Source organism: Anopheles moucheti, chromosome 2 (assembly GCF_943734755.1).
Source record: "Anopheles moucheti chromosome 2, idAnoMoucSN_F20_07, whole genome shotgun sequence".
Classification (NCBI taxonomy): Eukaryota; Metazoa; Arthropoda; class Insecta; order Diptera; family Culicidae; genus Anopheles; species Anopheles moucheti.
Genome location: NC_069140.1, coordinates 3,509,543 through 3,536,149, shown reverse-complemented (window position 1 = coordinate 3,536,149; position 26,607 = coordinate 3,509,543). Strand labels below are relative to the sequence as shown.

General features: G+C 46.2%; 6 protein-coding genes across 7 annotated transcripts; 4 read left to right on the top strand and 2 right to left on the bottom strand.

Moving 5' to 3' along the window:
* Window positions 1-8,482: 8,482 nt before the first annotated feature.
* Window positions 8,483-9,990, top strand: LOC128297871 (estradiol 17-beta-dehydrogenase 11-like). Its single transcript, XM_053033584.1, has 4 exons — window positions 8,483-8,512; window positions 8,641-8,853; window positions 8,932-9,258; window positions 9,333-9,990. Exons 1-4 carry the CDS (start codon window positions 8,483-8,485, stop codon window positions 9,774-9,776), a joined length of 1,014 nt encoding a protein of 337 aa, XP_052889544.1. The 3' UTR covers window positions 9,777-9,990.
* A 135-nt stretch (window positions 9,991-10,125) lies between these two features.
* On the top strand, window positions 10,126-12,899 carry LOC128298798 (ketohexokinase-like). Its single transcript, XM_053034584.1, has 3 exons — window positions 10,126-10,566; window positions 10,636-11,113; window positions 12,808-12,899. Exons 1-3 carry the CDS (start codon window positions 10,126-10,128, stop codon window positions 12,897-12,899), a joined length of 1,011 nt encoding a protein of 336 aa, XP_052890544.1.
* A 101-nt stretch (window positions 12,900-13,000) lies between these two features.
* Window positions 13,001-16,945, bottom strand: LOC128304304 (acyl-CoA:lysophosphatidylglycerol acyltransferase 1-like). Its single transcript, XM_053041479.1, has 8 exons — window positions 16,721-16,945; window positions 14,928-15,601; window positions 14,639-14,847; window positions 14,347-14,561; window positions 14,136-14,272; window positions 13,822-14,066; window positions 13,571-13,752; window positions 13,001-13,474 (listed from the first exon to the last, which is right to left on the bottom strand). Exons 2-8 carry the CDS (start codon window positions 14,945-14,947, stop codon window positions 13,220-13,222), a joined length of 1,263 nt encoding a protein of 420 aa, XP_052897439.1. The 5' UTR covers window positions 14,948-15,601; window positions 16,721-16,945; the 3' UTR covers window positions 13,001-13,219.
* An 820-nt stretch (window positions 16,946-17,765) lies between these two features.
* LOC128310111 (26S proteasome non-ATPase regulatory subunit 2) lies at window positions 17,766-21,015 on the top strand. Its single transcript, XM_053046663.1, has 4 exons — window positions 17,766-17,913; window positions 18,051-20,373; window positions 20,439-20,557; window positions 20,635-21,015. Exons 1-4 carry the CDS (start codon window positions 17,836-17,838, stop codon window positions 20,815-20,817), a joined length of 2,703 nt encoding a protein of 900 aa, XP_052902623.1. The 5' UTR covers window positions 17,766-17,835; the 3' UTR covers window positions 20,818-21,015.
* On the bottom strand, window positions 20,921-21,650 carry LOC128310112 (DNA-binding protein SMUBP-2). Its single transcript, XM_053046664.1, has one exon. The coding sequence runs from the start codon at window positions 21,553-21,555 to the stop codon at window positions 21,037-21,039; it is 519 nt and encodes a 172-aa protein (XP_052902624.1). The 5' UTR covers window positions 21,556-21,650; the 3' UTR covers window positions 20,921-21,036.
* A 281-nt stretch (window positions 21,651-21,931) lies between these two features.
* Window positions 21,932-24,755, top strand: LOC128310093 (Golgi resident protein GCP60). 2 transcript variants are annotated; one of them, XM_053046643.1, is made up of 7 exons: window positions 21,935-21,959; window positions 22,009-22,324; window positions 22,405-22,451; window positions 22,520-23,201; window positions 23,271-23,392; window positions 23,469-23,640; window positions 23,721-24,755. In XM_053046643.1, exons 2-7 carry the CDS (start codon window positions 22,180-22,182, stop codon window positions 23,969-23,971), a joined length of 1,419 nt encoding a protein of 472 aa, XP_052902603.1. In that variant the 5' UTR covers window positions 21,935-21,959; window positions 22,009-22,179; the 3' UTR covers window positions 23,972-24,755. The 2 variants fall into 2 exon arrangements, with proteins under 2 accessions (XP_052902602.1, XP_052902603.1); XM_053046642.1 differs by having other exon boundaries at window positions 21,932-22,324.
* The last annotated feature ends 1,852 nt before the right edge of the window (window positions 24,756-26,607 follow it).

The window sequence follows — 26,607 nt, the reverse complement described above, 5'->3', positions numbered from 1 at the left end:
CGGGAGTCCCGCATGAGATCCGGTCTTTTCCCCGAAGCTGTTGCACTCAGCGGTGCAGTGAGGACGATGCTGTTTGCTCCATTCCACGATTCCACAATCACTTGCCATGACCAGATGGCGTTGCATGACGCAGCTTTGAGTGTCGTGCGTGAATGGCTTTTTAGCCGTTTTGTTATCGTTTGCTTCGTCTTTCCGGTGATCTCCAGGCCGTCCAGTACCTTGAACTTGATCTTCAGTTTTTGGTCATGCGGTGTGGAGTTCCTGCCCAGGGCTCCGGCACGGAGGATCATTCCCACACTGGCTGGCTGGAGAGGTGAAGATCGTTCCCGTTTTCTTTCCCAAACAAGGGGGAAAAAGGTAAAAGCAACAGGAAAACGAATCATATCCCAAAGACAGATGGATCATCCAACATCGCGTGTATGCACAAGCGTGAATGAGTGTGCGCTGCCCGATGCTCCATGCTCGATCTCCCGAGGTCTCATATCATCGGTTTCGTTTTCAAGTTCATGAACTCGAGGCCGCCATGGAAGTTCCCCCCCATTTCGGAAATCCCGTTACGATATTATGCTTCATCGTACCTATATTTTTCTTTTCCCTCTGCGTGCCGCCAGCATCGGAGGGCTCTGACTCTTCACATGGATACAAACACCACAGCAAGACAGACGCTCGCATACGTATCTCCATTAGTAGCAATTCCACTCCGTTGTAAGATCACCTTAGCGATACTTCTGCCAAGATAACAATGCAGCCGGTCAGCAGCCAAATGGGCAGTGGAAAATAACAGGAAAATAAAAGAAAAACACACGCTACATCCTCTCGAGTAGGGTTGGGGCGTTCCAGCGAAGTATTTAAAGGGAGGGCGAATAAACGATCCGCTTGACGGTATGCAAAAATAAAAGACTTGTTGTGCGCCTCCGATGTAAAACCCAACGAGTAACGAATATTTACTTAAGCCAACACAAACAAAACCACCCGGTTAAGCTTGAGCTAGTTTTATGACTGGGTTGTGTTTGGCATGGCATGGCGTTGTCTATCGTTATGCTACCCCGGTTGGTGGCCGTAAAATGGAACCATTTAACTGAGCTGCAATAAATGTTTTTCCACGTGACAAACGCCACAATTCGCTGCGCGCCGTACCGGTGCGATCGCTTCATCCAGGGTGCTTTTTCATCGCAAACGGGCACACGTCACGTTGTGCTCTTCTAATAAGTACGTTTGCCACCACGATCGGGAGGCCCCGGGAAAGGAAAAGCCCAGCAAACGCTTACGCTTGACATGATTTCCACCTGGATTTCCACCACGGCTGACAAACGTAAACAATGGGTTCTTAAGAGTTTGTGTTTGGGTACGGATTCGTTCCAACGCACCGAGGAGAAATAGGGACGGGAGGAGGGCGGGCCCTTCCCGGGAGTGGCACACAAAAAGTGTCTCACTTAAATTCAGGTTAATCAGTGACGATACGGTGCGGTGCACCCTTATCATCCGATCAACAATCACAACAATCCGCCCGAGATGCGTGAGAACCGATGTAACCTTGGGCGGAAGTAGACGCTTCTGGCGCAAATGGGAGGTGTTGGCGTGTTACACTTTCTCCTCCAAGCAGAGTTCCTCCTTCCGATCCCACCTTTAGTGTGGTTTGGCCGTATGGAAATGAACACATGGCCCGATTGCACCCGCATATTCCTTTGTTGCCTGTACACGGCGACAATTGATGAAAGATGTACCATTTTTGGGTCAATCTTCATACAGTTTCGGCGCCGTGCTTAGCTTGATGGAAAATGATACTATCCATCGAGGGAAATGTAAAAGGATCCGACGCACAACGCACTCATCGGTTCCGATCCAGTTCGATTTTATTGGAGAGAAATTCGATCAAACGGCGAGCAACACAACATCAATTCAATACTCCAGTCCAGCCGATCGGTTCGGAATATTTAAAAGCATATTGATCTACTACCATAACCGGGCCACAGTGCTTCAAAACCGTTCAAAAGGCAAAACCAAATCAAGTTTTAAAAAACGTACATAATTAAATACGCAAAGCGCGACGAACGGGAGGGTTCGTCGCTTACGCTTGCGTTGAAATTCTTTCACGCCTTCGCCTTCGCCCAATGTCGCGCTTGGGCTAGGGTACCGCATGAGGTCACTACTTTCACCGCCATACGATCGATTAAGTTATTACCATACGAATGGAATGGAAAGCACAACAATGCAACACAAGAGGCAGAGAACCGCAGGGATTATGTGATGCCCGTATGATCGACACTTTTCGGAGGGCTGCTAATTGTTACATTCTTTCGCAATGGATCATTCCGCCAACTCCATCACCCAACAAAACACGGTGTGTACAGTTAGATGAGCGATCGCGAAGAACTTATACGACCAATCGTTCATTCTCTGTCCTCTCCGCCCGGTACGAAGCAGAGTCATTTAATAACGATTATCCGAAAGTAGGAATGGTCGGTGTGGTTGGTAGAAAATCCCACCCCAACTATGTCCCCGTTTGGACGTTCGATGGCCCCCAAGATGGAAGCCCGGTCTAGCTCGCTATGGGAACGACCCCTGCCGTAAGTGTAAGCTCCCGGCAAAACAACACAGAAAAAAACACATCACCACGGACAGATTCTCGTTGTCCAGACGGCGGCCTCATTCCGGTTGCGGTCGTAGCCGTAGCTAAAGCCAAAGTTCATTCACACCACCGCAAAGCAACCGAAGCCGGGCAAGTCGCACGTCATCGCTTAGCCTACTTCGGTGCAGTGCGATCGCCGTCAAGAAGCTTCTCCAAACCGAGAGCCTTCACCGTTCACCTAAGCGTCAGATCTTCACGATGGATTGGGTTTTTCGTTGTTGCTGTCGTTGTTGTCAGCAAGGAAGAAAGCGAGCAAAAAAGAACTTTCTTCTCGTCACTTTTTCTACACAAATCTCCGTCCGTCCCTAGTACCGAGCGTTTCATTCGAATGTGTTACGTTGCAGTTGCTGGCAGTGGTACAGCAGTGACCAACATTCTGGACATTTAGGTTCTTACCGTTATGCTGTGGTATCTTTGCTCCCGAGAAAGATAGACGAGAGACTAATCTGCGGTCCGGTGCGTTGTCCGGGTCGTTTTATCCTCCGGGAGGAACTCCGGGATTTCAACTTCCCTTTGAATCTACTTGTGGACTTCTAGCCCAAGGTGTGGACACCTTGAAAATAAGCTTTCTCGCAAAGGGGGTTATTTAAAATTTCACGATTCACGGTGCGGGCCACTGACCACTACCACCTCGCGATGCAGTGAGAAACACTTGACGGCTTGGGCAACTATACACACTTTTTCACTGAGCACATTGAGAAAACAGAGCTCGGGGAGAACTTTGGGAAGTCTTCAGCTTCTGGTAGATTTCACTTGAGCACTTAATGTTCTGCCACCCTAAGACCCTACAATCCGAGCTACACTCGCAGTTCGACGACGTTACTTCTCTGCTCCTGCATTGCCAGAACAGGACAATCTAGGGCAAAAGGGTTACGCCCTACAGGGGGCAAACACGCTGCAGTTCGACCTAACCCAAAACACTTGCACGTCTCAGTACAAAGTTTGAACACTGCGAAGCTTTCTTTTCTCTACCGTTGCAAGATCTCCTCTCGATCAATCGTGTTAGTGGGGGGATTGCGAGTGGCAAGGGAACGGGAAACTTATCCAGTTCCAGAATGTCTTTCTGGCCGGTTCTCCGTACGTCCGAACGGGTTGAATCTCGACTGCAGACTGGAACCGGAACGGACGGTTCCGTGGCAGATAAAAAGAAGCACAGCTTACACAATTGCTTTCGTGTCGTGTCTGCTGCTATGCGTTGTGTTTCTCTCATGCTTCTGCTCCAAACCACCAGGATGGCACCAGGGCGGCATTCAACAGTGATGGTTCTCTGCCTCTCCCGGCTGGTGTGCTTTTCGCTCGTTTGTGTACGTTTCGCGTTACCGTTCTCAATGCCTGCCCCGGAGAAAGTATAGCGGAATGGAATCGGAATAAATCTCGATCGTAAGCGTGTACGCGATCTTAACCATTGCCAATGAATTGATAATGATCGATCGCTACTTTTCGGAGGGTGAGTTTGAAGAGCAGTCCGAGCATTAAATTATGTATTGGTGGCAACTGATAGCACAAAACTATATTAGAAATGTATTTTTACCATTATCTATTTTAAAAATTTTATATTAGGCAAATATTATTTCCATATTGCATACATTCCGGCGTTAATCGCTTTAAAAGTCATAACAACTCAACTTGATGCACCGATTACGTTGGAGTATGTCCAAAAAGGTGATCATATTTTTTCTAACTTTTCTGTCGAACGTATAGATGCAGGGCCACGAGAACTGACAAAATGCTGACAAATTTGTCAAAAGGGAGCTTTTGTCACTATTTGTGAGCTTTTGTCAAACTTCATTGTGTAGAAAATCCACGACAAAAAGTTGACAAAACCCTGACAAAATGCTGACAAAATTTTGCACCGCTTGCTAATTAAGGGCATTGAGTTAATAATGTTTTTTATCGGAAAATTGTATTTTATATTGCATTTAAAGTACATAAGCTTGATTTTTGAATAAACCATAACTTATATTTTATCATTCATGTTTCATGAAATGTTTCATGAAATGTTTGCTCAGCTGGTACCAAGTGTCACCTCTTAAAACATGCTCTCCTGATATTGGCAATCTGAAAACAGCTGGTTTGTGTGGAAAGTTAGTGTTTAAACATTGCATACCTTTAGGCGGTTTTCGATAAAATATGCTGTACAAGGTGCTACCTCTTCCGTGGATGCTTTCCTGGTATCGGAAATCTGAAAACAGTTGGGGACTTTATATATACGTTTCAACAGGCTCAAACAAACACTCAAAATCTTCCTGTCTGTAAAGATGGCTAATAATTGTACTACATAAAATTGGAATAGTATATAAATAAATAACTAGTAATAGTCGATTGTGCACCGCCTAGCATCATCTCAAGTTTTATTGGATTAATTTTATTATAGCACCTTTGATCAACGGAGAGCTCTCAAGGGAGATCGGACACTTCTTTCGCTTCATCATAACACATGCAATTCTGTGCAGACGTCGGTCTGCAATGGTATGCAGGCATGAGACTACAAATCAAATCTGTACATTTTATGCTAGGTCTTACATTCTTCTTCTACGAGAACCCCCCCCCCCTCCCCCTCCCACCTTTAGGAACTCGTAATGATGAGTAGGGTAATTAGCTATCCCCATTGCTGTTCCTCCATAGTCCATCCCATTGGAGCTAACCGTATCGTTTAAGCGTACTTTAAATCACAATTCGTTCCCTTAGAATCTACCCACCACCTGGCGGTATCTGGTGGGAGAGCAAAACAAACCCCCTCGGACCATTCTCAGCACGCATCGCTTAACCAACCGTGAAATGAATGTTTGTTCGCGCCACCGCATTTCATGCTCGCTTGGGTGAAAAGTAAAACGGAAGCGGGAACCCTTTTTTCGCAATAAAGTGCACTAAAAATTGTTATTGCACTTACAGAGTGGTGATAGCATTTCTAGCACCTAGCGAGGTGTTTGACCACGGGCTTTAGCCGAGGAGCGTTGGTGATCGACCCGCGGTCGATGATCGCTGACCTCCGCGAGATCGTCACGTTCGAAAGTCGGCGTGGATAATTGTTCGGCGAGCGTTATTATGTTGTTAGTGGTAACATTTTGCATGATTTCTCTCGCGATGCTGGCCCGACCCCGGACGCGCTAGAAGCATTACGCACCCGGCGCACGGAGGGAACATCGCCACATCGCCACACCGACTTTGATCGGTCACTTCCCGCCCGAGCCCCCGTCGGGGTACATCATGTTTGCTTGCTTGCTGCTTATCGATTTGTACACTTTCAAATGGTTACGGTGCGCCAATCGGAGATCTATGACCTGATGATCGCGAAGATGCCCATGGTAATGAAACGGGCCAGATTGCCTTCCCCGAAAAAAAAAAGAAACGGTGGCGCCCCTAACTCCACTATTGGCAGCGGTGGGCGATGCAGTGCGGTGTATGTTAGTGTAATAACAATTTGTTGCCGTTTGCTACCAACTCCCGGTGGCAACCGATGGGCAAACCAATCTATGTCTCGAGCTCACCTCCTTTCTCTGGGCGAACAAACGCCTGATGAAGATGGAGAGGCATTATTTGTGGCCCGCCATGAGAAGTAGCATTATTTCCGCTGGCTTATGGCTGTCAATCTGCACAATCACTACCCTGGCGAGCCAGCGCCACCGTCATCGTCGTTCGTCGGAAATTAGTCCACGCGAATCGACAAGATGTGAGCGGGCTGTTCGACCGACAGCAGCAAGAAGAAAACACAAAATCATTCCCCGTGTGCGCGCGCGCCCATCCCAACGACGACAGTTAGGTCCGGATTCCCAAGTATTCTTCCCCTACCGTGAAAACCCGCTACATCGCATGACGAGTGCTGGGAACTGGCCAACATATCTCACAAACGGCCACCCTGCCCCAAAAAGGCGTCACCCGGGAGACGGTGGTCGATCGAGCTCGCAAACGGTGGAGATTATGAATAAATACGCCACTCCGCAGCTCCGCTGAAGAACTCCAGCGTTGTTGAATCGGAAACGCATTCAGTCGGGCATGTAAAGCGCGACCAAACAAACGGTATAATTATCGCGTTAAGCTGTTGGCAACAGTATAGCACTTGCGGCGAATCAATTACCGCGTGTTGTGCATGTTGGCGCCGATCGTAGAACATTAGCAGCTGATTAGCTCCACCCTTTCGAAGGAAGTACGATACTTGGTGGATGCGATCGTGAAGAAGCCGTTGGCTAATATGATGCCTACCGCAATAATGTAAAGGGCGCCTGTTGGCAGGAGTTAATTTATTGACATTAGTTACTAGTTCCGAGTGTGTGATTAATGATGTTTTTGTTTTTCTCTCCAATCGTAGCTCCAAACTTTCGGACAAACAGTATGCACTTCCTCCAAAAACGATGAAACAATTTGTTTGGTGGTAATCAGATTATTATAAACAGCACAGCCTCGGTGGAAATTGGGCTGACCCTTCTCCCACGTTAGGGAGGGAGGCAATTATACACAGGAATCGGCATGATTTCATTGTACTCCATAATGACCTGTGGAAGCACCGTGACCTAAATGTGTAACCGTCTTGGCGAAATCCAGATCAACATTTTTTTTTTTGGGAGAACCTTTCTTTGAGGATTTATGTTTTCTGAGCGGCGAGAGCTAAGACCGTGCTTGGACCAAACAAACAGCATCTTTCCAACGGGTTGGCCATATCGAATTGGTGCATTGGAATGTTTCAAGCAGGAAGTGTAATTAGCTATGTTTGATTTGATCAAGTACCAAAACACACTTCAAATAGGCAGCACAGTTTCGAAAGCGGCCCTTACAAATTATGGTTGTGAATGGAATATTCAACCCTTTCGATTCTGAACCAGCCTCACAGCCATAAGTTGTTGGAGTGTTTATATTTAATTTACTTCAGATAATGATCAAACCAATTATTTTAAGAGTATCCTACATTCCAGTCGAGCTATAATGGGATTTGATGTCGAGATGCAACCTTTAAAAAGATAAAGATTTGCTATTAGCTTGCCCAAGACTGGTTATGATTTTTCGAACGGTCATCAAGTAACTGACTACTAAAGAAATATGTATTAAATACACCACCAGTCTCTATTTCAAATTGAATACATGTTTTTAAGCACGATAATATCAATGTCAATACCATCAAAGCAAATATTTTATTTTCATTACGAATGACGAACAACGATCGTTTCAAACGATTTGAAAAGACTCATTCTTTCGAGTATCCAACCCTTGAGCATATGCGAACGAAGCGGCTGAAGCAGGGCGGCCAAATTTTATGAGCGGCTAACCCGGTTTGTTATGACATTTCCATCAATCTTCACCACAAAAGACGTACACGCATTATTAACGCTCTTTTTACGCAATTTTAAATTGGAAAAAGGTGTACTATCGCTTGTTTCTACACCATATTAGGCGTGAATGCAAAGTTTCTACAAGTTTGTCTTGTTTCTTCGCGCAGAGCACAAAGATTTCTGGTAAATCTGAGAAACTTCACACAGTCCGTTGGTTCACGCGTAGAACGGGCAACGCATGTTCTCAACTGTCGTCATACGTGCGGGCTGGCACTAGTCTACTCAGACGGACTTTGGATTGAGATAAACCCGTATAAGCTTCCCGAGGCAACTGCGTGTGATTCCGGCACTCAACGTTTCCTCAAGGTAAGTGCAATGATTGTCTCTTCGAGTTTTGCGCTGTCGCGAACGCGGATTAAGAACTTCTGGCTATAACTTTTCTGGCGCTGGCGTACTGTCACACGGTGTAGTTCTACTAATTAAATTTAACTTCTGTGTTGTGCTGCGCGGAAATGTGGTCAGGCAATAAACTGTACCGGCAGACCGGTTCGATCGTTTTAATGCAAATTGTGCAAGTTTGGCTTACGAAACAATGCCCAACCAATACATGACACGGTTCCATGTAAGTAAACTGCTCCGTCGATCGTTTCTTCGATGCAATGTCGATGATTGCTTTCCGCACGCAAATACATTAAGTAAAAGGGAATAGACAAATAAGTTATCATTATAGTGCTTTTCGTTGTGTTTTAGCCGTCCGAGAACAAGGAAAGTCCTCGCCGATTACCCGGTTGGCTCGATTGTCACCGAAAGCCCGTTTCGATGATCTTACGGTTATACGCCACGTTGATTTTTTGCTGGGATGTGCTGATCATCTTGGTGCAGTTCTTTCTCACTTTGCTGCAATCGTTGTTTCGTCTGGTAAGACCGGCCAAGGCGAAAAGTCTTAGCGGGGAAGTTGCGGCTGTAAGTATCGCTTGGAATTGCTTGGATTTGATAATCTGGAAGAACTAATCGATGATTAACTTTGGTCTTCATCCACAGGTGGTCGGTAGTGGTCGGGGAGTAGGATACGATCTCGCCATACAGCTAGCAGAATTAGGTGTCAAGGTGGCATGTATCGACGTGAACACAACGGACAACGATCTGTTGGTGAAAAAAATCCAATCTTCCGGAGGTATTGCCTGTGCATACGAATGTGACGTCACTAACAAAGCGGACATCAATCGAACGGTGACTGCGATCGAAAACAGTCTTGGTACCATTAGCATGCTGTTCCACAGTTGCAATGTTCCCAGTGCTCGGAGTCTCGTCACCGAGCCACCTCCGATCGAAATTACATTGAATGTCGGTGTAGTTTCCCATTTCTTGGTACGTATGAATTTTCCTGCTTTTTACTGTTCATTAACTTCCACTAACGCCGCACGTTTACGACCCATTATCAGCTCCTCGAGGCGATACTTCCCAAGATGAAGAAGGTGTCGCACGGACATATCGTCTTTCTCACCTCGGTGGCCGGTGTAAGTGGATTGAAGCATCAAATGCCACTGGCCGTATCACAGTTTGCCGTACAAGGGCTGTACGAGTCAACGCTAGAGGAGCTGCGCATCGAAAAGCGGCAGCACACGATCCACACTACCCTGGTGCATATCTACCCGTTCATCATAACTGACCACTGCCTGAACGATATCCGGCTGCGCATTTCTTCTGCCTTCGGGCGCATCAAGTCGGATGAAGCAGCCCGACGCATCATAGAGGGCGTGCGACGTAACGAGCTGGAAATCAGCATACCGAAATATTTGCTCTTCGTGAGCCATTTGCTACGATTGCTGCCACGTCGCGCATCACTTCTGCTACGCGAACTGATCGATACCGGGTTAGATCTATGAGAGGAAGTGAAATGTTTCCACTTCCAAGGGGACAAGGAACGAACCACCAAATCAGTTTGCGGGCGATCGTGACGATCGTTCGATGCGATCGAGATAGGATTAATATTGTTGTTTTCTATTACGTTTTATACTCGGTTTGTTTGCCTTTTCGAATGATACTCCAAAAAAATGTACTCTACATGTACACACGATGTTAAAAAATGCATTGCACCAAAATATAACATAATCGGACGCACAAAAACAAGTCGTCTTCTGTTTGAGAACAATTTTCGTTGACTTGTAACGCTTTATATTGGTTTAACAATGAACCTGTATCGAATGCTTATACATTCTATCATCTTCAGTCATTATGATGGAAAGGCAGGACGATGATCAGGCGAGCAAGAAAATTCTTTGCGTCGGTCTTTGCAACATTGACATCATACAGGTGTGTGACACGTACCCGGAGGAGGATACCGATCAACGGTGTCATTCTAGCCGCTGGCAACGTGGTGGTAACGCATCCAACAACTGCACCGTACTGGCCAATCTCGGAGCACGCTGCGAATTACTCGCTTCGTTTAGTGATACGAAAATGTTCCAGTTTGCGCTTGATGACATGCAGAAGCGAAAGATTCTGTTCGATAAATGCGTGTACCATCGCGACAAACAAGTGCCACTGTCTACCGTTTGGCTCAGCCTGGCAACCGGCACAAGAACCATCGTGCACAGTAATCCGGACCTGCCGGAACTTACGCTGGAAGACTTTAAAAACATCAACCTAGCCGAATATGCATGGATTCATTTCGAGGTAGGACATCTGGTGGATGACTAATCTCTAACCCACCTGTGGATACTAATGTTGTCACAATATCTACAGGGTAGACGAAACACATCGACAATTGTTGATATGATACAGTCCATCCGCTGCTGGAATAACGATCTGGAAAACCAACACTCCAAGGTGAGAATCTCAGTTGAGATGGAAAAACCTCGTCATTCAAATCTGGACCTGCTCGTTGATGGTGTTGATGTAGTGTTCGTTGGGAAAGACTTTGCCCGCTTTCTTGGCCATGAGAGTGCACACGATACGGTACGAGCGTTGAAGGAGTCTCACCCCGGTCCATACACCATCATTTGCCCGTGGGGTTCGAGTGACACGGTAGCGGTAAATGAGTGTGGCCGTTGGTATAGCCAGCGAACCTATCCACCTGAAGTAATACGCGACAGTCTCGGGGCCGGGGACACATTCGTGGCGGGTTGTATTTTTAAGCTATCTCAAAACGAGCGTTCACTGTCGACCGTGCTGGAGTTTGCATCGCGCTTAGCCGGCCGGAAGTTAGGCCATTACGGGTTTGATGAACCTTAAACACGAAGAAGAAGGTGTGCTTAGTTATAGCTAATTTCCATCATTTTTCGGACATTCATAAATAGAGCAAAAACGCCCGATCAGCAACGATTTCTTCGTACAGTTGTTTCCGGTTACTGTCGTATTTCTTCTATTCGAAAAAAGTAATCGAAGCAATCCCACCTGGTAACCAATTGGTAGGATTTCGATCATTGCCACACACACACTCACACGTGTACAGAGAGAAGGGAGAGGCTGGCAGGGTTTTCCCTCCACACACGACACACAGCCACAAACTGCCTCCAGCGTGTGTTCCCTGGGGTGCTAGTGTAGTAGAAAATGAGCAAACAAACATATAGGCGTGGGGTGCGCAGTACACCACACACCCAGCATATTTGAACGGAACTTGTGCTACATTTATACACACTAAATAACGCACGAAGAGTGCATGAACTCCTTAGAAAGGACACTACTTCTTCCTTACACACGTACGTTGTTCACGCATACATACACATAAACGCAGCACACGTGCACTACGCAAACGGTAACAGGGACTTACTCACACGTGAGTGAAACTAAAAACCAATCCTGTGCCATATTCACATATCCACAGTATCCACAGTAGACTAGCGTGTGTTTCCCTGTCACAGGTGATTCTTTTGGGGACAGTTAGATTAAATAGTGCCTAGTATACGGCTGAAGGAGGAAAGATAAAGAGGAAGGAAATTGGGGGAAAGGCTAAGGAGAAGTAGGGACGTTTAGCTGCTAGTGTATATAGATACCGGATGTACCCGGAGAGGAAACAGAATGTTCAAACTGCCATACTGTATATAGTATTTACTATCAAGTTGGTAAACGTACGACCAACATCCTCTACCTCTATCTCTCTCTCTCCTCAATTCTCTTTCTGTCAAACCTAGCTGCGAGGATTGTGCACTAAAGGGGAAAGAACTTGAAAGAAACTGGTAAACCTACCTAACTTAAAGCCTTGTGTATAACTTCTGTTTAAAACAGTTTTCTACATTGATCCGACTTTTACGCGACTCTTTACTACATGTTTGCCCTTTTTCTTTGTTTTTCAAAGCTCGTACAGTACCGTACCATAAAACACACTTCCTACTACCTTTCAATACATTACGTTTCAGTTTAAATCAGTGCCTGCCGTAGCCGGTAGTTAGAAATTAAAAGAAAACAAATCGTTAGCAATCCCTAAACCTAAACCGACAAGAAGGAAAGTAAAAAAATCCTTCGTTTTCTTTTAGAACATTTTAGACCAGTAATGGTTGACTTATACGGTTGACTGCTTACGGTCCTACCTGTGAGGATATCAAGTAAAGTATATCTTTAATCACTGACTCTGTGTAGACTTAAGCTAGACTGACTCTTATAATATGCCTACAACACCACCCGAACGTAATTCCGCTCACGTGCATTCACTTTGTACAAGGATATTTCATATGCGGCGTTTTCGGTTTCTGTGCTGTTTTGCTGAATGTTTTGTTTGTTTGCTGGATTGCATTAAGGATAGCATCGTTACTACAACTAACACGATGATGATCCACTTCAACATCCAGTTTGTGCCGCTCTTTCATCATTCTTATTGGGATTGTTTTTGTTTGTATAGTTGTGTGCGTTTAAACGCTACCTTTTCCGACGGCACGTGCGTTACGACGGAAAGGTGCAAGCTCATTGGCGCCTCAGAACGCCGGTTGGAGAAGAAAATCAGCTTCATTTTGGTTGCTGCCCAAGTGTTGTTAAGAGCAGCAAGTTGGCAAACTCCATTATCCTGGAACTGATGCTTAACACTAGAACCATTTACACTAGAATAGGGTAACGATCAGCACACACGCAGATGCTTCTTTGCTCACTTATAATTTAGCAAATGTATGTGTCTCAATCACTTGGTGCGACTTAGAGTTTGTTTGCTTTGCAGATTTGTTTTTTTTTTTCACTTCAGTTCGTTCTCCGTGTCTTCCTTCCGTTAAGTAAACATATGTAAACTCTCCTCTGGGCGCGGGGTTTTGCTTTATCGTAGCTGTGCTGTGTTGTGCTTTTGCCTTGCCTAGCTGCGAGATTAGAGAGAATGCGGAACAGCGTCGTACGACGGTTCGTATGTTTAGCTCAACATGTACACGTACATGACGTTCGTGTAGTTGATCAACATTAAAATGAGCTGCAGATGCACATAAGTAGAGGTAACGAAAAACAGATGTATCAGCAAAAACCGAAGCAGATCCTGGTGTACGACCGTCGGCGGAATGGTACAGCTGGCCGGCCAGGTGCCGGTACGATAAAACTCTTCAAGCAATTTTTCCTTCTCGTAAAATCGATTGTACAACCACTGGGTGAGAGATTCACTTTCACGTGGCACCTATATGATTTAGGATGGAATAAAGGAGAAAATATAATCACATCTCGATTCTCAGAGAGAACATGATCAAGTTAGTTGATCGATGCGTTAGTTTACCTCAGAACTATGGTAAAGTTTGTAGAATAAAAAGGTCTGGCAGGGATTCCGCATACCGTGCACGATGTTAGGTAAATCTAGTGGAGTGCCTTGCGGGTACGCGATCGTAATGTCTAGTACGTATTCTATGCAGCCACCCGATTGCCCGTTTAGCATTGCGTACGTCGCATCCTTACAGGTATCTGAATGGAACAAGAAAACCCCAACTTAGCCACCAAATATCGTTTCAACCAACAATTGACCATTCTTACCACAGTCATCGTCTTCCTTGTTTATTGCTTTGCTACTGATGATAGTGCTGTTGTTGCTGTCGGATTGTTTAACCGCATCCTGCCCCACCACACTACCCACCTGTGTCGGGTTGTTTGTGGCGGAGAAGGAAGAGCAAACGTTTATGTCACTTGGTGCCCCGAGCATATCCATGATCGCCTTCATAGCACCTACGCGCGGCAAGGTGACATTGTTTAATACTGGTAGATTGTTTTTCTCTGCAAATCTGTAAATGAGAGTAATACGAAGATGAGTTAGAACTATCATTATTTAGTGTGGCTCAAGTTAAATATACCTCTGACTAACTTCCTTTCTTTTGCGCAAGAAACCACCCTCGGGGAATAGTACCATCCACTTTCGTTTTCTCGGTACGTAACATTGTTGTATATGCGATTTGAGCTGCTGTAGTGACTTTTCGCGGTTTTTCTTGCCCTAAAGGAGCAAAAAAAAGATGGTTCCATCAGCATACACTGGTTAGACACGTCTAGCGCAATTTACACACTTACCGAAGCAATGAAAAAGTCCTGATGGACAAGACTCACAGCACCGAAGTTGGTATACTTGAACAGCCGATCCATAATCCACATGATATTTGGCAGAATGCCTTTCTTCGCGTTAAAGGCCGCCATCAGAAGCGGTACGTCCGAGGTACTTTGATGGTTCGCCAACACCAACGTGCGCTTGTCGAATGCCGTCGTAATATCGTCACCCATCTCTACCACTAGAAACGAAAACGAGACACGGTTAAACAGTTCGGTTCAAGATGCCCCGTAACATGCATGTAGCGAGATAAATCACCTTCGTAACCTGCCGTCCAGGACCACATGGATACGTTTGCGAGCAGCCAATGGAACAGTATGCCCTCGATGCGATAGTAATATGTTTCGTGGATCTTCCGAAGCGGTAGCAGCAAAAACATCCACACCAAATACGTCGGCACACAGTAGATGTTGTTCGCCACTACCAGAATCGTTCGCAATACGGCTCGTGGATATTTTATAATATTTCTGCAAAACACATTATGGCGCGTGTGGTGATTTGGTTTTGGTGAGCGGGTACAATGCATTATGGAAACCAAGGCTCTTACCTTAAACTATAGCACGGCATCTTGATTCCCGGGGTGATGAATCGACACAGGCTCGTTTGTGTGGATAAACAGTGATTACTTCAGGCTGTGCGACTCGTCAGCGTCTGTCGAGTCGCGGAATGTAAACCCCGTTTCCAGATGGTGGTGGATTTTTCTAGCGTATGCCCTTATCAATGGCGCTTTAATTCTACTAGATCTACAATCAGCTAACTCGCCGTTGTAGTGTGTAGCGCGCGTACTCTTTTCTTTCCAAGCGATTAATCTTCTTCACTTTGGAACACGAAAGATAGTGTGAGAGAGAAGTGACCGTCGTGCGGTTGGTGGAAAGATTTTCTGCTAGGCTAATTTATAGTAGCTCCATGCTGCGTCATCCACACGAGCGCTCTATCGAGCTGATGATGCTGTTTGCTTGGAGTAGTAGCAGCAACAACAGGAAAAAAGCAAAATGGGCAACCTAAACGAATAGGACCACCGGCCTGGTCAAACGCAACGGATTGTGATGGGCCGTGTCGGTATTGTCGCTTCGTGTTTCCTGCGTCGTTTGCCGCTACGGTTGCTGTACGGGCGTTTCAGCTGATCCACCTTAGCACGGGTACGCCGGTTCCATTGAGACGAAGTCGAAGCGCTGCAGAAAAAAGCCTCCTCCAGTGAATACATTGATTTATTGCGCTTTCCTGGAATAAGTGGAAAGGCGAACAGAAGTAAAAAGTTTAAAAAAACGTCGTTATCTCGACGATTGAGCAAGTGCGGTTAAATTTAAGTGTGCGGTCTAGCAAAACAAAACAAATAAAACCCTGCACCATAAAATAACGGACGAGCCTCTTCGCTATGGCAACGATAGCAACTGGTGTGCAGCAACACACGGCCAGCTTTAATTTAAAAATTGTACCCGTCAATGCCACATTGTTTCTGCTCATTGTACACCAACCAACCATATCCGCGATAATCCCAAGCAGGAAACGATTCACGATCGGAAGACCCTAACCGCCAAAAGTCCAAAAGTCGCCAATTGATAACGGGTGGGGAGGGCATAAAAACAGACCATCCTGTCGCCGATCCGGTGTGCGTCGCATATCAATCACAACATACGGCGACACACACGGTGCAGTACCAGACACACGCGCAGTACAACCCTCGCACGGCGATGAGAGAATCTTCCTTTCCACTCCTTGCTGATAACTGATAAGCACACACCCGATCGACCTGCCAGGGCCACCAAGAGTGGTGTTGATGTTAGATTGTGCACGGTGTGCAATGCGGCATTGATAACGCGACCGAATCATGAATCATAAGACGCCAAAACATCCATTAATGACCAATCACACACACAATCGATCCATGAAGCGGGGGGAACTGGGGAGCTATGTTGTCTGGATATCAGTGAACGCTATTTAACATAAATTCCTTTCGCGGTTTCCCTGCAATGACTCACATCGATAGCCACGACCACGCTGCTTTGCGGCCGGCGTGATGTGCTAATTTAGCGAACCCACTACGACGTTTTGTTGGAGACACGTTTTCATCCTCTTCAATTCGCACCTCGTACTTCAATCACACTCCACCGACTCGTCCGGCCTTTTAAGGGTTTCCCCGCCGCGCAAGACACACACATTAAATGTTTATCGATTTTTCCGATACCGTGCACCGTCGTTTCAATGAGACTCTCGGTGAGTTTTTTTTCTTCTCGCTCCCTTCGCAATTGCAACATACGGTTTCGTTATTGTTTCTTGCGGAGATGTTTCTTCCTTGCACAAAAGGTCAGCATGTGCCCGTTTCTAACTCATCACACCTACCTTCTTCGAACCATTTTGCACGCACCGGAATCGCGGCTTCCAGTTTATACCGAGCGCACGGTTAGATTTTCGTTTTCAACATTCGACTCTGACCTTGGCATCGGCACACACATTGAACCACCAGGGCATTGATTAACTATTTCCTCTGCTCTGTTGCACACGCTCGTTTTAGCATGTGAATGTTTAATTACATCAAGCAATATTCAACTTTACAACCTCCATCGGTTGTTTCATAAAAGTATTGAAACGCAAATTTTCCTTTCCAGTACTGATTCCGCTGATGTTTTTACTTCGGCAGCTGGTTTTTTTTTACAAACTTCTATCGTTTTGCTGTTCGCTTGCCGTTGACAGCTGCAAATTCTGGCCGTTAAAATTCTCGTTATCGCACACCGGGAATTGAGCATTTAGCATTTCGTTAATGAATTATAAAACTCAGACTATAATTCTGTATGTGCAGCCTTTACAATTCTATACGTGCAGCGAATGATCAAACAGAGTGATCAAACATTTAAATTCCTAATAAATATGATTTGACTAAAGTTCAATACGCTCCTTCACACAATGCCAAGGAGTTCTGCAGAACCGGCACGAATTCGAGTACTGAAAATGATATGAACGGGACTAAAAAAAACGATAGTTAGATCAATAGTTAGTGAAATATTGAAGAAGTGATTTTATAAATGATCTTGAAAGCAAAAACGGACATTCAAAACTCGCGAAGTTCGGGGGTGCAAACGAGGCGAATTCAACGTTCGTTTCGCCAAATCGATTATACAGTTTATATCGTGGTAGCGAAAGTGTCTATTTGGTGTTCGATGAAGGAAATATTATTTATTGCTCAAAATTTATCGTGCTCCAAGAGGATCTATTTTTTGCTACAACTTTGTTTCCATTCTCGCTGAAATACACGCTCCTCAGCTCCATAATGCAATCGCAACTGAATTCTAACCTTCTCACCCAACAATGTAAATCCTTATCCCCGCTGTCACACTTTCGCTAACCTCAATTTTGACAGGTACGTGATTCAACAAAAATCATTCGCGGAACAAGAAAGCAACCGATTGTAATTCCTCACCGTATTTTGTGCAAACAACAAGAGATTTTCCACTTGCAAAATGTCCACCGCGGAGAAAATTGATGAGCCTGTCGTGAAAACAAAGGGCAAGGAAAAGGAGGACGAGAAAACGGAGCTGGTAAGTGTATGCAGAAAACCGGGGATTTGGACAAAACAACGCGACCATTCTGCCCCGTCATCCCGTTGTGTTAATGGATATACGAAGGGTTTTATGTGTATCACATCAACTGCTTCTTTATCCTTTCGTTCTCTTAGTCCGACGAGGATAAGCAGCTTCAGGATGAGCTGAACATGTTGGTGGAACGTCTGCAGGAAGCAGACTCGGAGCTGTATCGTCCGTCGCTGGAGGCGATGGCAAACCTGATCCGTGCATCCACCACCTCCATGACTTCGGTGCCGAAGCCGCTGAAGTTCATGCGTCCGCACTATGAAACAATGAAGGAAATTCACAAGAAAATGACGGCCAAGCTGAAGGACGTGAACACGCTGAAGCTCTGCGCAGAAATCATCTCCGTGCTGGCGATGACCATGGGCACCGGTAAGGAATGCTTGGTGTACCGGTTGCTAAGCGATAACAGCACCGAAAACATCGGTGAGTGGGGCCATGAGTATGTGCGACATCTGTCCGGTGAGATTGCCGCCAACTGGCCTGAATCGACGGATAATCTCTTCAAGAATCGGTTGATTGAACTGATCCACCAGATCATACCATACAACATGGCGCACAACGCTGAAGCGGAAGCGTGCGATCTTTTGATGGAAATCGAGCGACTCGATCTGCTGGAGAATTACGTCGACGAAAGCGCCTATCCGCGCGTGTGTCTGTATCTCCAGAGCTGCGTACCGTACGTGGCCGAGCCGGAAAACGTAAGTCTGCTCAAGTGTGCCCTGAATCTGTCGCGCAAGTTCAACCAGCACACGCAGGCGATGCGTCTCGCAATGATGATCAATGACACGGAGTTGATCAAGGAAATCTTTACATCCTGTACGGACAGTGCAGTACAGAAGCAGCTAGCTTTCATGCTCGGCCGACAGCAAATCTTTTTCGAGTTGTCCGAGGGCAGCAATGACTACGATGATTTGGTGGAGATCATGTCCAACTCGCATCTGAATCATCATTTCCTTAACTTGGCCCGTGAGCTAGACATTATGGAGCCCAAGACACCGGAGGACGTATATAAATCGCACTTGGACAATTCACGCGCTCCGTTTGGCTCGCAGATCGATTCGGCGCGTCAGAATTTGGCGGCCAGCTTTGTGAATGGTTTCGTAAATGCTGGCTTCGGGCAGGACAAGCTGCTGATGGAGGACGGCAACAAGTGGCTGTACAAAAACAAGGAGCACGGTATGCTGAGTGCTACGGCTTCGCTGGGATTGATCTTACTGTGGGACGTGGATGGTGGTCTTACACCGATTGATAAGTATTTGTACTCGAACGAAGACTACATCAAGTCGGGAGCCTTGCTGGCCTGCGGTATCGTGAACTGTGGCGTACGGAATGAGGTCGATCCGGCACTGGCCCTGCTGTCCGATTATGTTCTGCATCAGAACACAACGATGCGCATCGGAGCTATCCTCGGGTTGGGACTCGCGTATGCGGGATCGAACCGTTCGGTTGTGCTGGAACTGATTGGGTCGGTGTTTAGCTCGGAACGCCGCACCGGATCGAACATGGAGGTGATGGGCATTGCGGCACTGTCACTTGGCATGATTGCGGTCGGATCGTGCAACAGCGAAGTAACCGAGGTGCTGCTGCAAATCATTATGGATCGCAGTGAGGCCGATTTAAAGGACACTTACGCTCGGTTCCTGCCGCTCGGTCTTGGACTGGTGTACCTTGGTCGTCAAGAAGCGGTCGAAGCGGTAACTGCTGCACTGGAAATTGTGGCCGAGCCATTCCGTTCGATGGCTACCACTATGGTGGAAATCTGCGCCTATGCTGGCACGGGAAATGTGCTGAAAATTCAGCAGCTTCTGCATCTTTGTTCGGAACACTATGAACCTACGGCATCTTCGAGTGAAGAACCGGCGTCGAAGAAATCCGAATCGAAGGAATCCACGAAGGAGAAGGAAGACAAGGAAAAGGATCTCTCCGGATGCCAGGCTGTGGCCGTGCTGGGTATTGCGTTGATTGCGATGGGTGAAGAAATCGGAGCCGAGATGGCATTCCGTTCGTTCGGCAATCTGCTGCGTTACTGTGAGCCTTGCATACGTCGTGCGGTCCCACTCGCACTTGGGTTGATTTCAGTGTCGAACCCCAAGCTGAACATATTGGATACGCTGAGCAAATTCTCTCACGATAGTGATGCAGAAGTGGCTCACAATGCCATCTTCGCTATGGGCCTGGTAGGAGCCGGAACTAACAATGCACGCTTGGCGTCGATGTTGCGCCAGCTGGCACAGTATCACGCGAAGGACCCAAACAACCTGTTCATGGTGCGCATCGCCCAGGGATTGACCCATTTGGGCAAGGGAACGTTTACCATTAGCCCGTACCATAGTGATCGACAGCTCATGAGTCCCGTGGCGGTTGCAGGTCTTATGGCTGCGCTTGTCTCCTTCCTGGACGTTAAGAACAGTAAGTACAAGCATGAAAGGACATGACAGCGAACTAGTAGCGAGCTAATTTTTTTTTTTTTACAGTTATTCTGGGTAAATCGCACTATTTACTATACACCTTAACGACCGCTATGCAGCCACGCATGTTGATTACCTTCACGGAAGACTTGAATTCGTGTCCCGTCCCTGTCCGCGTGGGAATGGTATGTATAATTGTCTGAAGTTGTTTGAAGATGGTGCGAGAGTACAAACTGTCATTGACTTTGTTCTTAATTCACAGGCTGTGGATGTGGTCGGACAAGCAGGTAAACCGAAGACCATCACCGGCTTCCAGACACACACGACCCCCGTACTGCTGGCAATGGGCGAACGTGCCGAACTGGCGACTGAGGAGTACATCTCCCTAACACCGATCATGGAAGGGTTCTGCATTTTGCGAAAAAATCCCAATTACGTCCCATAAGAGAAGCGATGCTCATAACCGATGTCCCCCGAAGTATTTTCCTGCAGAAATTGTCATCATGAAAATGTTGAAGCTGATGGCGGGACAGATGAGCGATTCAGCTACAAATGGCCACAGTCTGTCGATGGTTTATTACTGGTTGGCTATCACGCTATATAACATTTACTTATACTTAGGATCATAATAAATAATGATTTTCGAAACGATAGCACTTTTCTCCTACGGGTTGTTGGTTCGCTTTCTTCCTCTGCTAGACGAGCTAGCACCTCGACTGGGGCCGGCGGTACTTCCTCCGGACGAAGGCTTCTGCTTTCGCTCCAGTGACATCTGTTTCAGTTTCTGCGTTAAACGCACCTGTGCCTTCTGTTTTTCGTACTGTTCCGCCTTGGCTTTACCGGTCATGGGATGAAGGAACAGTTCACGCTCCTTGCGTTTTACTGCCTCACCACAACCGTGTATCTCCGGCAAGCTGTGTTTGAAGCAGAACCGATCCTTACAGAACGAACAGTCCGTCCCGACGAGATTAGTCTTCTGCTTGCAACCCTTGAAATCGCACGTCAAATCAACGATCTTCACGGCTTCCAGCACCTTGTCCAGGTTCTTATCCACCACCTCGGTGTTGATCGGTTGCAGCAGTTCGGCCGCCTTGGTGACGACCTTTGGGTCCGTATCCAGAACCAGCACCGAATCGTCGTCATTTGAAGCGTTAGTTATTTTTTCCGGCCTTTTTTGACTCATTTTGTTGTGAAATTGTAACAGGACAAAGAGGATGTTGCTGTTGCGGTGTATGGAGAATTGTTTGTTGTGATTATTTGCGTATTCTTGACGTTTGTTCAAACTTATGCTATAGGTTCATTTCCATGTAACGCAACACGAGCTGCGCGACAAAAGAACTTAAACAAACTATTTTGCACTTTAATTTGGCACTTTTAGAATCTTCCATTCATCTTTGAAGTAAAATCGGTGCTTCACTAATATAAAAATCTAGCTGCTACTCACCATCGTTGAATAAATCAGCAACTTTCTGGACGGTGTAAGTGAGCCATAATGAAAACAACACCCGCGTTCTATTTGAAGAAAATTTTGACAGAATAGTCACAAAAAAAGAAAAAGAAGTAAGAACTTTTTCCCTGGGTGGACGTGTAAGTTTTATTTCGTTCGAAACCGAAAACGATATTTTATTCCAAATAGTTGCAAAATACGGTGCCTGTTTGCAGCACCGATAGTGCGCTACTACCCGGGAACTTGAATTACTGTAGATCCAGTGGAGGAGTTCCAGTCAGTCCGGAGTGTTGAAATTGGGACGGAATACCACGGGTTCGGGTGCTGGTCAATATCATCAGCAGCGAAACAACGAAAACGATGATAGCGGCAGAAAATTTGGACCTTTCGTTTAAAGACCTGTCTCTGGATGGGGGACTAGCAGCCAGTGAAGAAAATAACAAAATCCTCAAATGGAATCTACCGCTGAAAGAGCTGTACAAGCTGGCCTGCAGTTTTTACAAAGGTATGATGGTTGTACGAAACATTCCGGCGCAGTATATCAAGAACGCAATACTAAAACATCTTCTCCCGTTTCGTTTGTAGAAAAATCGGGCAAAGCGATTCACCTGAGCTATGAGGACAACTTAAAGGTAGTGCAAATTGGTTGGAGCAGAGTTTACGTGAAGTTAATGCTTCCCCTCTTAATCTCTTGTTACAGCTGGTGGCTTTTACACAGCAAGCCGCACACGGGCCACTGGATCTTTCGGAAGCCCCACCGCTGGGCATGTTTGATGTCATTGGGAAAGATCGCAGAATAGCATGGCAACAGCTGGGCACGATCACAAAGCTGCAAGCGATGGAAGGTTTCATCGATCTGTTGGATCGTCTGTGTCCACTATTTAAACCGTACGTGGAAGCGATCAAGAAGGACAAGGAAGAGAAAGCTCGTCGAGCGGAACAGGAACAGATCCAGCGCACGGAAGCACTTGCCGCGGAAAAGGAACGTCTGGAAGAGAAACAGCGGCTGGAAAACGAAAAGAATCGTGAAGAGTTACATCGGCGACAGTTGCAGGATGCTCTAAACCAGCAAACTTACCACCAGTTCAAGGAGTATGCCGAAATCCAATTTCCGGGCAACCCGGAACAGCAGGCCGTACTGATACGGCAGCTCCAGAACGAACACTATCACCAGTACATGCAGCAACTGCAGGCCCAGGTCGCGACCAACTTGGCGCGCCTGAAAAGCATATCCGATGCGGAGGATGATGATAATCCTACCGCGGTCGTGTGTGAGAATGGAACCGGTACCAATGACACGGCAGAATTTGCGTGCGCCAACACCAAGGAAAATAGTCAATTCGAGTTTAAGGAACAGTGTGACAGTGACAATGACTCCGGAGGTATGGCGACATGAAGAAGGATGGAGTGGTTTTGTTTACGACGTATTGACGTGGCTTATCTTATTGCAGATTACGCAGTCATCAGCCCCGCGAATATGTGGACAAAGCCGGATATAAAACTATTCAAGCAGGAAGTGATGGCCGGCAAAGGGGATGGAGTGATACGCGTTAATCATGGCGACACAGTGACGGTATGGCACGGCCACGGTTATCAGCTTCTGATTAGGGGATGAGTAATTTATTGGATTCTTTTTTCCATATCAACAGGTGAAAGTTCCAACACACGAAGGCGGTTCGTGTTTGTTTTGGGAGTTTGCAACCGATAGTTACGATATTGGGTTTGGCGTTTACTTCGAGTGGGGTAAACCACCGACGACCGAGGTTTCAGTGCATATTAGCGAAAGTGACGAGGACGATGATACGATAGAGGAAGATGAAGGTAAATTATCTTATTTCCTATTGTTCCATATATGTTAATAACACATTTTTCCAATTTTGGGAAACACTGTGGCGATGCAGAAGTGATCTGCGCGGAAGATCTTGAGTGTGGTCCGGCGCAGAGCAACCAAACGAGTAGCGTCGGAAGTGCGCTCGGTACGCGCAATCCCATCTCGATAATCATACCGATCTATAGGCGCGAATGCCACCAGGAGGTGTACGCCGGGTCTCATACGTACCCGGGAGAGGGCACGTACTTGCTCAAATTTGACAACTCGTACAGCTTGTGGCGTCCGAAGACGCTCTATTACAAGGTGTTCTACACGCGATAATCACGTCGTTACGGTGTTACACAACAGCAGGAGAATTCGAAAGTAAAGCATATTCGCGCAAAACGTAAAACCGCAAGGGAAAATGGGAACGTGTAAACATGATGATCCCAGGAACTATTTAAAGGAAATATGATATATCGAATAACTTATGAACCACTGGCATACCCCGAACCTTTTCTATTTTTCGTTTTGCTGTATCGGTTCGTGGTAACCCGCGTGTGGAGGAAAACCATGTTAACCATGTCGTGCTGCAGGATTATTCTACTACGTTGATCGTTGTAAAGCGAGCTTTGGCGGTCGCGGTGGTGTACTAGCAAAAAAAGAAACTTGTTCCCTAGATCCAATAGAGTATATAGAGGTGATGTGCAAATGGTGGCTCCGTGTGAGTTAGATAAGCATATCCGTGTTCCGTTCTTCTCGAGTCTATTAGCGAATGGTTTGGGGATCGATCAATGCTGGATGATTCATTCCAAGTGTGGTGTTGATGATCGAGTTTGTATTTGCATTACATCGTAGGCCCAACAAAAAACACGTCTCCTCCATACCAATAGACGATCTATTGGACGAGGTGTTTGTTGTGAGATAGTTAAATGAAGAAAATAAAGAGGAGAACAAGTTGATGAAGAAAAAAAAAAACATCCCAAACCCATCCCCAACTTCGACCCAGCACTTAATAAACAATAATGGATGTTGATTGTTCAGCGAAATATAAAACTGTACGAAGCGGGCCTGTATGGGAGAGAAGAAAATAAAAGAAAACCCGGCAAGTGGTGTGTGGTATACATTTTGTTCAATGTAAACAAAAGGTGCTAGTTTCTTTCCATGCTATTGGTGTTCGATTCGTTCGTGGGGAATGATGGTAGGCGTAGGTAAAATTCCCAAATGGGCAATAAATCAACGGGGTACTGTACCGCGGGAATGGGTCTCATTCATTATTTCCAGTGGTAAACGTGAACATAATCTACGCGCACGGAAATGCATCGTTTGTATTATCTATGTGCCATATCCGCGATTAAGTGTGTGGTGCGATGTGGGTACGGAATGTTTTAAATTTTCCCCCTTTATCCCACGACTGACCCCACCGAGCGTGTGCCGAAACCTGTGTAAACCTTGGTAATGCACGCGAGCTCGCATCGAACGGTGTGCGGACCAGATTTCGAATCAAAACGACCAATCATTATCGTTTGTCAAACGCGGAAAATGTGGCTGTCCATGTCCACATTTGCTAGCGTACCGGAAAATCATCTCTCCCGCCTGCCGAGCGGTCGTGTGCCATGTCATAGAGGTGGGGAGAGTGGTGAGAATTACACGGGGTCATCCTGGGTTGGCGAGAAAAACGGTCAACGGCGATAACGAAACAAACAATTGGCCTTTAAACAAACAAACTGCGACCACAGGTGGACAACGTGGTACAGCAGGGAAAGGAAGAAAATCTAGATTTCCAGATGTGAACACCCTCTCCTCAGCCTCTCTTCCCACCTGCCGGAGTTCCTCCAACCCCTGCTCAGCGATCTCCAGCTACCAAGCTCCGGGTTTTTGAATAGGAGTAGTACCGCCGGTCACTCACGTGCGCGACAAACGATGGGAAAAATGACACTAATCAATGTCCAATCTGTCTAATGGCGGGTGTCTTATGGAAAATAGCAAACGATAATGGCCATCAAAGTGTGCTCAGTTTTCCGCCCGACGTTATGCCCGGGTTCGTTCAAGAGACCCGGGGCGGGACAGCACCGGAAAACTGTGGTGGTGATGATCAGCAACCTCCCCACATGTACGAGAGAGGTAGCTCACGATGTGTCAAGGTTGCGGTTGCATTTACGGGCGCGGAACAAAACGTCGGACGGTTGGTTGGTACGAGAAAAAAGTGGCGTAGAAACAAACAAAACAAAATCCCACCAGGAAAGGGTGCATGTAGTAAAGAAAAGCGTGGAAATCGTGGAAGAGAAAGAGACCGAGGGAAGGGAGTCCAAACACAGAAAAAACAACTTCATTCATATGTATCGTTACGTTTCTTGCTATCTTTTCCACGATCATCACCAACATCCGATCATTGTGTAATGGTGTTTTGTGGCGAAAACTAATGGATAGTAAATTGAGTGTCTTTTTTGTTTTGTTCATTCCCAACTCCACAAGTGGCCAACGTTGCCCGTTTTTCTGTTCAATAAAGCACGTGTGACTGCAAAGACTTGCGAAAGACAATCAGTGTGTTATTGATTTTTTAGTCTATTTGGCCCCGGTACAGCATGATAATTCCAATTGACAATAGAACACAAAAGCCTTGAACAGTCATCTCACTACGAATCCCAATAGATCAATAAGTCAGTTCACCAATTATTGAATGCTAGGAAATGGAGGAGTCTGTTATCTTTTAATTAGCATCCGGCTTTGCCGACCATGATCACCTTCAGGTGTTTCTGCAAGAGAGCGCAATGTGTTTATTTATCTTGCACTCAAACAGCCCATCCAGCATCAGGAGGGCATCAGACGAGCTATTTTCGTTCCACATTATTAAATTCATCGATCTTGCCGCTTCACTTTCGGGTGCACCAGTTCACAGTTTTGTTATTTATCTCGCTGATACCAACCTGTGTGTGAGTGTTGTTTTTCCAATGCCTTCTACCTCCAACGGAGAGGTT